This window comes from Panthera tigris, chromosome A3 (genome assembly GCF_018350195.1).
Source record: "Panthera tigris isolate Pti1 chromosome A3, P.tigris_Pti1_mat1.1, whole genome shotgun sequence".
In the NCBI taxonomy this organism is placed as follows: Eukaryota; Metazoa; Chordata; class Mammalia; order Carnivora; family Felidae; genus Panthera; species Panthera tigris.
In genome coordinates, this window is record NC_056662.1 from 127,936,314 (window position 1) to 127,952,643 (window position 16,330).

General features: G+C 44.9%; 1 protein-coding gene and 1 long non-coding RNA gene across 7 annotated transcripts in view; one reads left to right on the top strand and one right to left on the bottom strand.

Annotated features, from left to right (window-relative positions):
* Nucleotides 1-16,330, top strand: part of NBAS (NBAS subunit of NRZ tethering complex) — a 328,450-nt gene that overhangs the window by 265,393 nt on the left and 46,727 nt on the right. For all 5 annotated transcript variants that reach the window (XM_042982471.1, XM_042982472.1, XM_007080697.3 and 2 more), the window contains 3 exons: nt 9,554-9,772; nt 12,677-12,879; nt 15,216-15,305. In XM_042982471.1, coding sequence (XP_042838405.1) covers nt 9,554-9,772; nt 12,677-12,879; nt 15,216-15,305 — 512 coding nt within the window. The remainder of the gene's footprint in view (nt 1-9,553; nt 9,773-12,676; nt 12,880-15,215; nt 15,306-16,330) is intronic.
* On the bottom strand, nt 1,547-3,526 carry LOC122237434. Of its 2 annotated transcripts, none has more exons than XR_006215999.1 (3): nt 3,353-3,526; nt 3,038-3,190; nt 1,547-1,725 (listed from the first exon to the last, which is right to left on the bottom strand). It is a non-coding gene; the product is annotated as an uncharacterized LOC122237434 (long non-coding RNA). The 2 variants fall into 2 exon arrangements; XR_006216000.1 differs by lacking the exon at nt 1,547-1,725 and adding an exon at nt 2,759-2,890.

Below are 16,330 nucleotides of genomic sequence, written 5' to 3' on the forward strand. Positions count from 1 at the left end.
AGAGAGAGAGAGAGGGAGGGAAGGAGGGAGATTGATTCCCAAATAGGCTCCACACCTTCAGCACGGAGCCTGACGTGGGGTCTGACGCGGGGCCCGAACCCACGAACCCATGAGATCATGACCTGAGCCGAAACCAGGAGACGGATGCTTAACCAACTGAGCCACCCAGGCGCCCCAAGACAGATTTCATTTGGCGGTAACTATTGCCGCAGGGAGGACAGCCCGTGTTAATTGAGCTCAGCTTCTCTGAAATGAAAGGCAAGAGACTAAACGCTGGGGTGTGCTAAAGGAAAGGCCCTCAGGGGCTGGTTTCTAGAACTGGGCCGCTCTCTCTTTGCTAATTGACGCGTACCCAGAAGGGAAACAACTCCTTGTGTCTTTTTGACGGAAGAGAGTGTGCAGGGTGGAGCAGGGGCTCGCTGACGCTGTGCCCCGACCCTGCCACGGGGTTGGGAGCATGGACCACCTCCTTGGATGTCTCCTTGGATGTCTGTGTTTTAAAGAGAAGCTTCCAGATTTACGTCTCAAAGCGGCAGAGAGAGGATTTACAATGGCAAGCTTTCTAAAGTCACTGCTCCAAGAAGGGTTCAGGGGCCTATCAGCCTATCTCTGGGTTTGATTGAAATAAACAGTAGATTCTACTGGCAGTTTTGAGCTTTCTCAGGAAACAATCTTAAGAGAGACTTTGGTCATCTTAAGGGTGCTGGGTGGCTCAGTCGGGTCAGGTAGGCTCAGGTCATGATCTCGGCGGTTTGTGAGTTTGAGCCCCGCATCCAGCTCTGTGCTGACAGCTCGGAGCCTGGAGCCTGCCTCAGATTCTGTGTCGTCTTTTCTCTCTCTGCCCCTCCCCGGCTCATACTGTCCTTCTTTCTCTCAAAACAAACAAACAAACAAAAAAACATTAAAAAAGACTTTGGTCATCCTAGAGACAGAGACATAAACTGCTAGATCTCACAGTAGTCTGCTCAGGTCTCTTAGTGAAGGAGTCTGGGAGTTGGTGAATAAACACACTGAGTTGTTTTGTGCCAGTGCAGTGTTTTTATACTTAAAAGTATACGTCTTTATACTTACAAGTCCTTTCTCTGCATCAAAAAGAATTATAGAGAGAGAAATTAACATGTAAAGTTTTTCTTGTGACCAAAGCACTCTGAGATTTTTTTAAAACTTTTTTTCTGTATTATTGTTTCAGCCATACATTTGATGAAAACAACATAAATGTGTTAACTTTGATCCATAAGAACTTATCATAGCATTAAAAGTGTATTTAAAATGTACCTCTTAATGAGATGCTTAGGGCTTTAAATATTGCTTCTTAATTAGTTTATGTGCCCTTTGATGAGCACTAGTTATGGCTAGATTGAGATTGCCTTCAACATCAGCTCTTTCCCTTTTACATTTTCAGAGATAGGAATATTTAAAAACCTTGTTCACAGTAGATGGGGAAGGAGCTTTGTCAATCTGTTGTTAAAAATTATTTTTAAGGCTTTATCAACTGACAACTCCATTAAATCTTTCATAAATTTTGTTGAAAGCAAAAGAAGGGGAAACCGTGCTGTGTGCAAAAAGACATTCATTATCCAGTTGTCGGAGGCCTGTCACACACCAGGATTTTCAGCTGTCCCTTGTTTGGTGGTCTGGAACTTTGTAGATTCCAGGTCCATGCGGGAGAGTCAGATTCAGGAAAAATGTGGTGCATGTCTTTCTTATGTAAGTGGAGGAAGGCCTCTGTGAAAGGAGAGTCGAGAAAGAGAAATAAGGTTGACATCCTGACTTCCAGAGTGTTCTCCAGATCAGGTTTAGGACAGAGGGTTTAGAGAAGGTGAAGATTGAGAAACTGATTCCCTTAACACTCTCTGCCCCGGCATACCCTTCAGAAGAACTTTGTGTGCGGCTCACTGGCCTCGAGGAGAATGTGTAAGCTCCTCACCGTGGCCCCCCTGGGGAGCCCAGCCCTCCTCTGCATCTGTTCCCCTGCAGGACGGTCTGCTGCCCAAGCACCCACAGACTCTCCGTGGACACCACCGTGGGCTTTTCCTCACCCCTCGAACAGTGACCGTCCAGGTCTCGTGCAGGAGTGACGCTAGAGGAGGTAGTGTCTAGTGTTTTGTGGGGATGGGGTTGTGGGGGAGCCGGGGAGCATCGAAGTCCTGGGACCACTTGTTTTCAAAAACACTTCTTCCTCCTTTCCCAGATTCACTATTGGCTGGTGCTCTGTACCCACCATCCACCTCCCTGAGATTCTTTGAGGTAGTGAGCCGCTGGTTGTGGGGGGAAGATATTCGATCCCTCAGGAGTTCTAGAGTCACAGCCGCAGAACATTCTCGTTTATAAAAGCCTTTCTTTAAAGTCCCTATGCTGCTGTCTCTGCCTGAAATCTACCCCACCCGCTTCATCCAGGTGAATTCTTGCTCATCCTTCAAGTTCTGGTTCAGATGTTACCTCCTTTGTAAAGACTTTCCTGCCTTGCCGAGACCGACGGTTTTTTTCTTGATACACCCCCCATGCTTAGTTTTATACTTGTTACATTTTAGAAGTGCTTATTTTGTGTTTGGCTTTCCCGGTACGATGTATGTTCTTCAGAGGTAGAGATTGTGTCTTAATTTGCCTTTGTATCCCCTGTGCCAAGACCAGCTCTAGCGAGTGGGAGAGGGGCAGGGAGAGAGGGAGACACAGAATCAGAAGCAGGCTCCAGGCTCTGAACCGTCAGCACAGAGCCCGACGCGGGACTTGAACTCACGAACCACAAGATGGTGACCTGAGCCGAAATCGGACACTCAACAGAGTCACCCAGGCACCTCAAAGTACAGGAGGTTTTAAATGGGGACCTGAAAAGAGAGGCTATAGGTCTGTCCGTTATCAGCCAGAGGTTTTCTTCCATCTGTCATATTTGCTGTGATGTTAAAAAAAAGAAAAGTGAGGAATTTTGCCCTTGATTTTTCCATCATCTTATATAGTTACTATTAGCAACGTGAACAGTATATGCAGACGCTGGTTTTTCCAGCTGACTGGAAGTAGCAACTGGGTTTTCTTGAGTCACCTGCCATTTCCTAAACACCAGCCTTATCTTCAAAACCACGCTGCGTTCATTTTAAAAAGAAAGCAAACGGTCTCTGCTCTGCAAGGTTTATCGGCCTTCAGGTACGTGCAGATGAGGAGAGTTGTCTTGGTGAATTTTGAATCAAGCCATTACCTGAAAATGATAGCACTGATTGTGTCGACTTCTGCCTCAGCTCCCCCCCCCCCCCCCCCCCCCGCTCCCCAGTCGGCGATAGAGAGCCGTCCGGCCAGCCTGGCGAGCGGGCCCCTCCGTGTGCCCCCCGCCTGCCCGGCTCTTCCTCATTCCCCGGCAGACCTCTGCGTGCACCCCGGATTCCAGCCGAGCCAGCCGACTCCCGGGTTCCCCACTTGCCCCTTCGACCTGCTGACCCCTCGGGATGCGTGGCCTGTCTTTACGCCTACGCACCGCAGAGGCCGGCCTTGGCAGTGGCCGCCTTCGGAAGACTCACTTCCGGTCGGCCGGAGCGCCCCTTCCGAGGCCTGTGCACCGTCTCCTAGATACCCTATTGCAGTTTTGTAACAACCGTGCTGCTCTGTGACGTCTTTTGTCTCTCTGTGTTTCAAACTGGACTTGACCGTACCCGGGGGCAGGGACCTGATCTAATTTTATCTGTGCTGCCAGCACCCGGCCCAAAGCACACGTACACCGTGTGTTCACCGGGTGTGCATCCAGTGCATACGCTCAAGGTCGCCACGGGTTTAATGTCCCGGTGTCTCTTCCTGCGTGGCTTCCGATTGCCACAAGTGGCATTGTCCTGATGGCACACATCCGATCACGGGTTTTTTTGTTGTTGTTCAAGTCCTTTAAAATATCCTTTTGCAGTTTTAGTCTCCGAAGGCCCTCTCACAGGAACAGGACGCCGCGGTAAATCGGAGCCTTTTGGCCCCATTCTGGACCACAGGTTTCTAGGGACGTATTGAGAACATGTCATTTCGTTGCTCCTCTGAAGGCTCTCCCCCAGCCCCAGCTACCGTGTTGATCAGAGTTGAGTAATCTAACAGCTGTTTTTTGTCTGTCTACAATGTGCGGAGCATTGAATTAGGTGCCAGGAAACACGGAGATTTTAAAAAGCACAGTTTCTACCCTGAAAGGATTTCCTTGTTTAGTCAAGGAGATGTAAAAGTAACCCAACGATGTGAATGTGGTGTGATATGTCCTTCGATGCGGATGAACGTAGAGTGCTTTAAGAGCGCCTATGAGCGGTTTATGATCCGGAGAACAGGTGATGTCAGGGGACGCTTCCAGATGTGTGAACTCTGAACAGATTCTGGAAGGACAGATGAGGGGAGGCTTGAGAAAGGATGATGTTTTTTCCTCAGATATCTGCATTTTCATATTTTTCTTTGAAGTAAGATTCTCTGGCAATGTGTTCCCATTCTCTGGCAAGGGGTGCCTGGGTGGCTCAGTCGGTTAGGTATCCAACTTTGGCTCAGGCAGTGATCTTGTGGTTCACGAGTTCAAGCCCTGCATCGGGCTCTGTGCTGACAGCTCAGAGCCTGGAGCCTGCTTCAGATTCTGTGTCTCCCTCCCTCTCTGCACCTCCCCTGCTCGCACTCTGTCTCTCTCTGTCTCTCAAAAATAAACATTAAAAATAAATAGATAAAATGTTGTCATTCGCCCACTTGTACATTCAACATATTGGGCAGTTGTTCCGTATGAGCCACCATTCTGGGTTTGGGGCTCTAGGAATGTAAATGACAGGGAGGCAGCCAGCAGATGGAAAGACAGGGTGTCAGTTATGAAGAAGAACGAACACAGAGTAAGGACAGAGAGAGCACCACTGGCTTTCGTAGAGTGGCCAGAGGAGGCCTCTCTGATGAGGCAGCATCGGTGCCGAGTCCTGAGTGAACCTCAGGAACCAGCCGTGAGGATGCCTGGAGGAGAACATCGCAAGCGGAGGAACCCACATGTGGAAAGTCCGCTGACGGACTACACAGAGGCCAGTCTGCCTGGAGCGGAGCAGGAGTGTAGAAAAAGGAAGGAAGTAGGGTTAGACAGATAGGGTGGGGTGAAGAACAAATCATAGGGCTTCATAGGGCATTGAAGGCTGGATTTTATTTGTCGTAAATTAGGAAGCCGTTAAATAGTTTTGAGCAGAGGAGTGACGTGATCAGATTTATGTTTCTAAAACATCACTGTGCGACTGGGTAATGCTGGAGTACCCGGTTAGCCCCAGGATCACAGTGGCTTAACACAACCAAGGTTAATATTCCCTTGTGCTCCCAATCCAGTAAGAGACTGCAGAGGGCTGTCTACCACAAAGTCACGTAGGATCCAGGCTCATGGGAGCTCTGCCATCTTGTATTGGTGCCATCTGGGACCAGCACTCTCTGCCGCGGCTGGGGAAGAAGGGAGACTGGATAATGACGCACGTGGGTTATACGTTGCCTTGGCTCAGAAAAGAAACGTGTCACCTCTGCTCAGATTCCGTTGCCTGCAACACGACTCATCCTAGCTGCAGGGGGATTGGCAAATGCGGTAGAATCCACGGAATCCTTGTGTCTGCTGACTGCTGCACTCTCTGCCTCATCCGGAGACCTGTTAGAACCATTGCAGTACAAGAGGGGTGATGTGGCCTAGAACTGAGCGGTGACGGTGAACGTGGTGGGAATTGGGTAGACGGATATATTTCAAAGGTAGACCCAGTGAGATTCAGGGATGTTGGGGATGACTCCTAGATTTCAACCCCTTCCCACCAGCTTGTCTCCTGTACTAAATGTGATTTCTCTGAGCCTGGCTCCTGTTTTTCCACAGGGCCTACGAAATAGATGCACAGTACATACTTACTGAGTGCTAGAACAATTAACTTTATTTTATACAACCCACAGTGTCTTAAATAGTAAGTAGTTACTAATTGCTGTCAGGGGATAGTTTTACAAAATCTTTGCTTTCTAATTATAGAAATATGTGTATGAGTGATGTGTTAATGCCGTGGGCTTCAGAATAGAAGGTTAGGAACAGAAGTACCTTGTGGCTGCTAGGGTCAGTGAAGAAATTGTGATTTTTCTTTCCGGTACATTTGTCTATCTTTTTTTTTTTTTCTTTTACTACTTATTTCTTCTATCATGGAAGAGTTTAAGCAAAATAAGTCTAATAGACTTACTCAGTGTGAAACTTGTATTTAATCTCACCCTATAGTCTTTTTTAAAAAAATTTTTTTAATGTTTATTTTTGAGAGAGAGAGAGTACGAATGGGGTAGGAGCAGAGAGATAGGGAAACACAGAATCTGAAACAAGCTCCAGACTCTGAGCTGTCAGCACAGAGCCTGATGCGGGGCTCAAACTCACAGACTGTGAGATCATGACCTGAGCCAAAGTCAGACGCTGAACGGACTGAGCCACCCAGGCGCCCCTCACCCTAGAGACTTTCAGCGATGAACCTGTTCTCACAAAGAGTGAAAAGCTTAAATATCCAATCAAGCACAGTGCCCAGGCAAGTAAAAGCCTTTGCATCTTATATCATTCTGCGTCTTGTACAGGCCCCGGCTCCCTCAGGAAAATTAACTTACGTTTACATTTGTTCACACGCTGTATTCTTAGTAACCGTGGTTATTTACTTATTTTGAAAGATCATTAAGAATAACGGGGGGAGGTACTTTTCTGAGGAGACTGGTGATGAGGTCAAACAACTCAAACTCCTAGAGAATTCACTCGCCTCTACTGGCTGTTCTGTGGCGGTTCCATAGCAGATTCTAGGAAAGCACGGAGGTCAGTGTGAGGCCTGTGCTCAGTACTGCTGGGCAGCTGGGGTCCACACACATGTAAGCATGGAGTATGCACTTGGTTGTTGGGGCAGACGGCCTGCCAGTGGACCAGCTGTTGAGGCTGAAGAAACCGAGTCCAGGGTGACTTGTGTGTATCTCGGTGTTGAGTCATGACCGGGCATTTGGCCTGCAAAGAAGAGAAGAGACAGTGTTTCACTGAGATAAGATACCAGTTGACACCGGGGAATGAAGAAAAGCTTCCGCGTGTGGAGCCTAGAGTGTGGGCTACGGTTACATTGCGAGGCTGGAGGGGTAGCTTGGGGCCAGCTTGGGAGAGTCCTCGGGCTGCCATGCCAAGGAACTTGCGGAGCTTATGAAAAGGTTTTTCTAAAAGAGATTACGTGGCACATTTACTAGGAAGATAAAAACCTAACAGGTAGATGACGGCCTGGGTGGTGTATCAGTTGGTCAAATTAGAATTGAGCCTCGATTTCCTGAGTTTCCTACTATATGGGTAAGGCATTTTGCTGATTGTTTTGCATATTCTCTCATTTAAATGGTCAGAATGACATTGTGTGGCGGATGACTTTTTTTTGCATTTTATGCATGAAGAAACGAAGGCTTGAAGCCTGTGGTCAAGTGTCACCCCGGTAGTAAAAATTAAACACGGGTTTTGTGAGGTTAGTGCTCCCCCTACACTTACCAACTATTCCAGGGGTGGTTGACACTGACAAGGCCGACTTCGGACAACAAAGATGGCGTCTGGACTCCTCCCAGGGCACAGAGACCAGTTGTTTCTCTCAGGACGCTGCTTTCCGCACAGGGGAATTGCCTGTCCTGTTCCTACTCTCTTGCCAGTCTGTTGTGGAAACCTTCCACGCCCTTTGATGGGCTGGGAGAGCATAGACATTTGGCCCGCTGGATATCCAAACATTCCCCAAGCCCGTGTTTCTTGGGGAAGCAGATAGGAGTGAGTGGAAAGGAAGGACTCTCTAGGCCATTTTCTCATTTGTCTTTCCTTCTGTTGATCATTCGGCCAGTGTGCACCCATCATACGCTCTGTCAGAGCCCGTGAGGGGGTAGAAATGGCAAAGTGGAGGCTGTGTGATGTGCAGTGAAAGGGGAGCACCAGATCCATGACCAAGGCCCCTGCCTTCTGGCTTTTCCTTTTTGCACTCATGCGAGGAACCCCACCATATCACAGAACCTCCCCAGGGCTCAGTCCTTCCATCCATATGATGGGGGAAAGTAAGGAGGGCTGTTGAACTAAACACAAGTTCTGTGATCTTGTACTTCTCAACCACAGAAAAGAGTTCACAGGGTATGCAAGGGAGGAGAATGATGAACTGATACTTATGGTCAGTAGTCGCTTCTGATGTTGTTGTATGCCAAGGTGCTTGGGGGTAGCAGTGTGGCCACAAAACTTACTTGAAGCTGCATTTGCAAAGCACACACTTAATTACAGTTCAGTGGAAATAGTACTTTCCTAAAGTTCCTTTTTACCCATATTTGTATAGACCGAAGAAAATGTCAGCTGTCCTCATTATGCCACATGAATTCTACACAGAGTGACTTGGAGGCAGCTGGTGGGGAGGGTTGAGCGGGGTTTGCCTCCTGGTGTGGTCGCAGATGCTATGTTGATGTCTGGTATTTTTCAGAATAACCAGACACACAGGGTACCTGATGTTGAGAAAGAAAATAAAGATAAGATTTTGTCCTAAGACTCCTCATCTGTTTTTTATTTTATTTATTTAAGTCAACACGGAGCCCTTTTAAGTCTGTAGTAAAAATGTGCTTGAGTAGTTGACATGAGGCTAAATCTAAGACCCAAAGCAGCGCAAATCAGCGGGGCCTCAAAAAGCCCAGCGTGGCTCACCAGCCTGTGGTGCGTCCATCAAGATGGGTTACGTTTAGACTTGAGGCCAAGCAAGCTTGATATTTTTAATATTATGAGAAAAAGACAACTCTTGCATACCTAAGAAAGTGACTTTCGCGTGTCACAACTCAAATACTTAGTGAGCAATTGAATGAATACATTAGTATAGAAAATTGACAAAATTGAGAACAAAATTGCTCATAACCCTAACATAACAGTCACTGGCACTGGTGTCTGTCTGTGTGTGTGTGTATGTATTTCTGTTCAGCCGTACAGGTTTCGTTCGGATTTTAATACGAGCATGGTGTAGACAGTTTTATGATTTCTGATTCCTAAAATTCAACATTTTATGTTAAGCACTTTCCAAATTGCTAATACTGATTTTATATCTAATTTTAACGGCTGCATAATGTTCTATCTAGTAATTTATCATAAGTTAGTTACCATTTCTGTTATTACCAGGCAATTAGGTTGCTTTTGAGATTTTAGAGTATTATTCCAGTTGAAATCATTATGCCTATACAATTTTCTTCTTTTTAATCATTTCCTTGTAATAAATGATTGAAACTGGGAATTGTAACTGTAGAAATGACTCCTCATTTCTGCCTTGTAACCAGTAATCTATCTGAATGCCAGTTTCATCATAACACCACCTACTTTTGCATTTTAGCATTAAAAAAAAATCTGTATTTACTGCCTTAATAGTGCATATGGCACCTCACTGTTGTTCTCCTCACAGAAGAAAAACTAATACAACAAAAGTCCTAGACACCAATTAAAGTTGTATATCAACGTTTCACTCTTGTTCTCTTTGCTTCGCTAATACCTTATTAAATACACCTTATTAATACCGTATTGAATACAGACGCAGGGCCGGTTTGTCTCACTGCCGTTCAATACCTTTTTGTGTTGAAGCTGTCCGTGGAAGCACGCAAAGAGATGACTAGAAAGGCTGTCCAGGCAGTCCAGCATTTTATTGAAAAGCCGCGGAAAAGAAGTTCAGAAGATGACATTCAAGAAGCTAGTGACTCTAAAATCACCTATGCGGATGCCCGGGGCCATCTGGAGAAATCTCTTGCTCACCTGGAAACCCTCAACCACAGCTTCCTTGTTTCTCTGAGGAATAGTGAGCAGGTAATGAAGGGAAAACTTCTTCTCCATGCTCACTCCCTCTGGCAACCTCAGTAGGGCTTACATTCATCCTTTAGAGCCGTATTAGTGGTGTTGATAGGGGTTTCAGTCTTGCAGATGTCCTGGCAAATGTCCCTCAACCCTTTATCCTCTAGCCTCTTCATCACCTCTTGATTGTGGACTCCCATTTGCAGGTTTGCGGTTCTTTGAAGAGGATTTGGGGCCACTTAATGGGATTGAGGGACAGAAGGTGGTTGGGGTGGGGGATGGGCACCCCGGGGGGGGGGGGGGTATGGCCCAGGATGGGTGCCTGGGGGAGGGAGTGGTCACCGAGGCTGAGAAAGGATGGGGACCGTGGTTTGCAAGCCCTGCTTCTAGCCGGTAGGTGTTTTGCTCTCCAACTGAAAAATGATAGATTTTTTTTTCCCCCGAATTTTCCAAAAAGTCCAGAAAGAGCCATCCATGCCTGCTTCAGATTTTTTAAAATTATACGCCCTATCCTGTTTATGTTTTCTGTTTCCAAGCTAATTTTATCGATATGCATTTTTTTGGCTGATACAATTGTTCCTACATGGTTTCTAGTTGAGACCCTCATGGTGTCTCAGAAAATACTCTCGTGAGAGTCAGGAGCCCCCTGCCCAGGATGATTCTTGAGGCAGTTAGGACAGGGTGTTAGGACAACACAGGGGAACCCTCTGTAGCTTTTCTAGTTTTTCTTCTGTATTGTTACAGCCGAGGGAGTTTAAGCTGTTCTTTTCCATAACTGAGAAGTTGACAGATCAATAAGTAAATGGATTCATATAGGTAAAAACAATGTTTAGATATAAAAGCAATATTTCATTTGCCCCATTAATGTTACGGTAAATGAACCTGTAAGTGGCCACTAATCTCCTCTTTTATTTTTCTAAAACCTTACATATTGATTGAATCGTATTCTTGGCTTGTAAAGAAATATTCCTGACTAGAAAGATCGGTCAATGGAGAGCAGTTCAGATAATGAACAAATGGAAGATTTCAAAATATGTAGGAGACGCATAAATGCAAACCCTCGTGGAAAAGATAATGAGCAGAATTCAAAAGTTTGATAGCAGTTTTATTTCATTTTGTATTTTTCAGTGCTATTCACCTGCGTAATGAATAACATTAAATGATGTGCAAGCCAGATAGAAGCCTTTGCAGGGAACAAATCGGCTTTTCCAATCTTGATTTTATCTTACTGACGTGTAGAGTACTGTAATCCATAATTATAAGAACTAGGGTAAAATTTGAATTCCTCCAAGTTAAAATGATTATGCTGATTAGTATAAAAATGTACATACTTGTCTTGCTTAGTTTTTTAATTAAGTATGCTATATTCAAATCTGGAGAATTGTCATTACTGTCCTTGGAACAAGTATTATCTTTCAGTGACTTGAATCACGTCTATGGGGCCAGGGGGGTTATTAACAAAAACAGCTGTTTGTTTCAAATAGGCTGAGATTTAAAGGTACCAAATGACTGCTTGCAAACGCTATTCAGTCAGACCGTGGATGGTCCATAATAGGATACTCTTCTGGTTCCTAAATTGGACCCTATTTGATTTTATTAGAGTACCTCTCATAGCAAACACTGGAAGTAACCTTTATCCCCATACATTTGTCCCTTTTGAGTTCAGGCTTTAACTTTCACCTCTTTAATTCTACACCCAGTGAAAGAAGATCCCCCACACCCTACGTTAGCGCGGTCTAAACTCGAGGTTTTGATCCTGTGGCGCCTCAGTTCCCTCTTGCTCAGCAGGGACCTGAGTAACTGTTCTGTTGAACTCACGGGCATTTTCTGTTATCAGAAGTCTCACAGTGGGGAGAAGAGTAAAACGAAATGTCATGCGCCCAACTCCCAGCATCAACAGTCATCAGAATGTGACCCGTCATCTCATGCCTACCTCCCCCACCCTCTCCCCACTCCTGTGGATTATTTTCAACAAAATCCTGGTCATCATTTCATTTTATCCGTAAATATTTCCTTCTCTTTTTCTCAAAGGATACATGTGAACACAACCACTGCAACATTACCACAATCAAAACATGAACAGTATTTCTTCAGTATCATCAACTGTCCAGTTAACGGATTTTTACATGGTGGTTCTGAAAGGCAAAACAGTGCATTCTAGGTTACCCGAGAAGCTTATAAAGAACCTGGAAAGCATTCTAAACACTAAGTGACCACATTTGGTATGGTGAAAAACAGTAGTTTGTGGCCCATTTCATAAACTATTTGTTGTCACGTTAATTTTTACAGATATTATCGAAGAGGGGCAGGCTGTGTGGCATGGGGGTGGGGAGATGCAGTCTTTTGGATTCTGATCCTAGTCCCCCTGAACATCCCCGTGTGCCTTTGGGCATGTTACTTAACATCTTTGGTTTTCAATTTACTTTTTGGTAAAACGGAGCTAATTAAAACTCTTTGCAGGCTCACTCTAAGCATTAAATTAGGTAACACACGTGTACTACCTGGGTTTGTGCAGATCAGAGCTGTTATGTGGTTATAATAATAATCACAGTAATAATAATCAAGAAACTCAGACTTCATGAGTTTCACTTTGTGTCTGACATTGTGCTAAAGGCCTGGCTCTTATATGCTCTCATGTAACATTCACAACACCCTCTCTTCCCAAGAATCTCTGTCATCATCCTCATTTTGCAGGTCCTGAAGGCTCATCAACTAATAAATGCGAAAAAGCAAGGATTTGTACTCCAGCCTGGTGTCCGGGAAGCCCAAGCTCTTGAAAACCACTACATCTCCTTCCGTGTGGCCTTTGTAGTTCGAGTGTGTTTGGTTTGAGAGTCGTCTAAATCTGCTTCACTCTGTACATGTGGCCACACCTTATTTCTACTTGATGTTTAGGTGTTGTGCCCCTTATCTTTTCAGGAAGCGCTGCAGAAATACAGTCGCCTGTATGATCTGTCCCGATCAGAAAAGGGGAAGGTTCACGATCAAGCTGTGGCCATGTGTCTAGATGGCCTGCCTCTGAGAATGATCCAGAAGCTGCTGCAGGTGGCCGTGGGCCCTCTCGACATCTCGCCCAAGGACGTAGTACAGAATGCAGTGAGGAGAATAGTTTCTGCCCTGAGGTAAGCCAGAAAAGAGTCCCCGGAAAGCCGAGGCGATAGTTTGCCAGTAGTGGCACTTGTTTCACAGTCACGAGGGTAAAAATACGATCATGGATATAGAGGCATTTTATTCACTATGAAGTACTTCATAAAAGTGAGAGGTTATTATCAGATTTCTCAAAGTCTTGTGTCTTAAAATATCTTAAGAGTGGAGAACCATGAAAATGTTTCCCCGTTGGTATTGTGTGTAACCCACCCTGAAATTAACTTCTGGTTAAACCCTCTTGCCGCTCCCCCCCACTCCCGCCATCATCCCCATCCCCAAATAATTCTTGAAGTAAGGGAAGGGCCAAGATTAGCAGGTAGCTAAATGTCAGGTCATCATGTGACCCCCGGTGGATGTACACATCCTGACTTTTCTACTCACACTTCTTTTCAGAGCTTGCAAAATGGCTCCCAGAAGCTTCTTTCGAAGTATACACAAGGCAAGGTTAATCGTATACTGAAGAAGTTAGACATCTGTTAAGTCTCTTAGAGTTTTATTTACCTGCAGTTAATGGCTTGAAACCAACAATTGAGAAATTCTAGCTTTATGTCAGTATGCGGGTGTCTTCGTGGGAATGCATCCGGGAGGGTTAGAAAAGGGGGAAAGTTAAGCTAAGAGAAGAATGAGGCATGAAGTGCTTTCTGTGAATAATGCAATTAGGCTGAAAGATTTGGTTGTGCTTAATGTATTCTCCTTTTAAGCATTCTTTGTAATTCTGCATTGCTCTTGAGGAACTTTTTGATTAAATGCATGTCAGTTTTCCACAGCTGAACTGAAATCAAATGAGCCTTTATCAGTTTAATTACCCCAGCCTCATAACAGTTTTCACCTTTTAATGATCTGAGGTATCTGGTAATTTTTAGAGAGAGACAGAGACAGAGATAGAGATAGAGAAATAAAATATAACACTTTTTAAGAAATAACAAATGTCAAGTTAATAAAGCAGTGTTCTGTTATTAGCTTATTATGTTTTGGTGGTGGTGGTGGTTATAAGAGCCACCCACTTTCCTGTTTTCTTTTCTTTTCTTTTTTTTTTTTTTTTTTTTAGTGTTTATTTATTTTTGAGAGAGACAGAGCACGAGCAGGGGAGGGGCAGAGAGAGAGGGAGACACAGAATCGGAAGCAGGCTCCAGGCTCTGAGCTGTCAGCACAGAGCCCGACACGGGACTCAAACTCACAGACCTCGAGGTCATGATCTGAGTCGAAGTCAGATGCTTAACTGACTGAGCCACCCAGGCGCCCCTTTCCTCTTTTCATTGATGACAGATACTTGTTGGTCACATTTTGCACCTTTTGATTCATAGCTATCTTTTTAGTGTTTCTTAAATCAAAATATAGATGAACCTCAGAAAAACAAAACATTTTGAAAAATCGGTGCTTTGATGAATTTATTTCCTAAAAATTGCCTATTTTTGTAGATAATGAAAATATGTGATATTTTTTACCCTTATAAAATTGTGACAGAAATTACACTTCTCTCTCCTTCCCTGCACCCAGCTCCACTTACTAAGATTTGGTTCTTACCTAGTAAATGTTATGCTTAGCACACAGAAGATATTCAATAAATGTGAATTAAATCTTTCAGTAGTGGGAGGAGAGGGAACTTCAGAAGTTCAGCTACCTCCTTTTCAAAGGAAAAGAAATTGCTACTGACAACATCCATAACGTTCACCTTTTAGAAAGTTAGTAGAATTTGGTAGATATGAAATAACAAAGGCGTGTAAAGAACTGAATCCAGCAGTTGATTTAAGTCCTACTGCTGAAATTATTCAGAACACTCAGCTAAAACTTGTCTTCTGTTGCTTTTTTTCAAAATTTACTAGAGTCCCAGATATATGCGCTCGTAAAATGGGCATAATAATAGTACCTACCTTGTGGGCTGTTGGGGATTAAACAGTAGATGTGTGCGTACAGCATTCAACGGTGTCTTGTGCCTAGTGAGTGTCACGTAAATATTAGGGTTTTTTTAAGTCCAGCTGGAGAATTTGGATGATTATGTATTTAATGCACACGTATAATAATGTCCATTGACTGTTTTCTGGAGGACAGAAGGCAGGTAGATTGTATTTTCTTGCCAGCAAAACAAGCACATATGAGACCGTGAGCGTCTTAAAGGCAGAAGACATTTCATTTCCACACCTTTGGCACGTCGTGTAGGGCTCAGTGCCCTCGCACACCACATGCAGCCCGCGTGGCTGGGAGCCGGCAGCGCGCACTGCCACAGCCCAGCTGGGCTCTGAGTGCGAACGCCGTGCTGCTTGCTGAGCCCAGAGCCCCCTTCTGAACTGGTTCTTTCTCTCTCCCTTCGCAGCGGAGACAGCGCTGAGCTCGGTGGGCCCAGGGACCCCCTCCAGGTCCTGGAAGGTGTTGTCGCAGCCGTCCACGCCAGCGTGGACAAGGGGTAAGCCTAGAACGGCTCGCGTGTCTCACTTCGTGGCACGCCGCAGGATCTTAGAATTATTGTGAATATCCATATTTATGAAACTGCCTAGAGGAAGCAGTCTTGCCAGGTGTTTTCGGAAGGAATTGCTGAGAACTTTGTCACTACGAGGCTCTCCATCTGGAGACACAGTTTCGCAGCTGCCCTCTCACTCCTCACCTCCAGCAGGACACCGCCCTTCTCTCCAGAGCCCCCTCTGCCCGGAGAGTATGGTTTCTTCTCGCCACCTCTTGAGTGAGGCCAGGAGAGGGAGCTGCTCTGAGCTTCTTAGGAGAGAGGGGTTCACATCTCCGAGAGGTTAGCTGGACTGAGTGAAGTATGGAAATTTCTAGAATGTTTATATATTTCTTAGAGCTTTATACATGTTAGGTCTGTCTTGTCGGAGGACTATGAGTGTACAGGTTTTATGAGTCTAGAAAGATGTGTGTCTGTAATGCCATTTTTAGAAAGAATTTTTCATTTAGGTCCAGTGGCAGTGACAGGGTTAACAGCATCAAGTGGGTGGTTATATATTCACCAGAGTTTACAGACCTCTTTCCTGTGGCTTTTACTCATGTCATCCCTGTAAGGCCGGGCCCCAATTCCTTTTTTTATGTTGTTTTTGTTTGTTTGTTTGTTTGTTTGTTTGTTTTAACAAAATCTCTCTATCCAATATGGCACTTGAACTCACAAACCTGAGATCAAGAGTTATATGCTCTACTGACTGAGCCAGCCAGGCGCCCCTCAGTTTTCTTTTTTCTCCCCTCCCCTCCCCTCTCCTTTCCTTTCCTTCCTATAGGTTTCCCAGTATGGGGCTTGAACTCAGAACCCTGAAATTAAGGTCTGAGCTGAGATCAAGAGTCGGATGCTTAACTGACTGAGCCACCCAGGCGCCCCTTCGTTTTTTTTTTTTTTTAATAGGAAATATGATATAATAATACCAATGAAGAAATATTTGCAAAAACTCCTCATAGTTCATTGAGTATTGTAATTGTTTTTATTTGTAC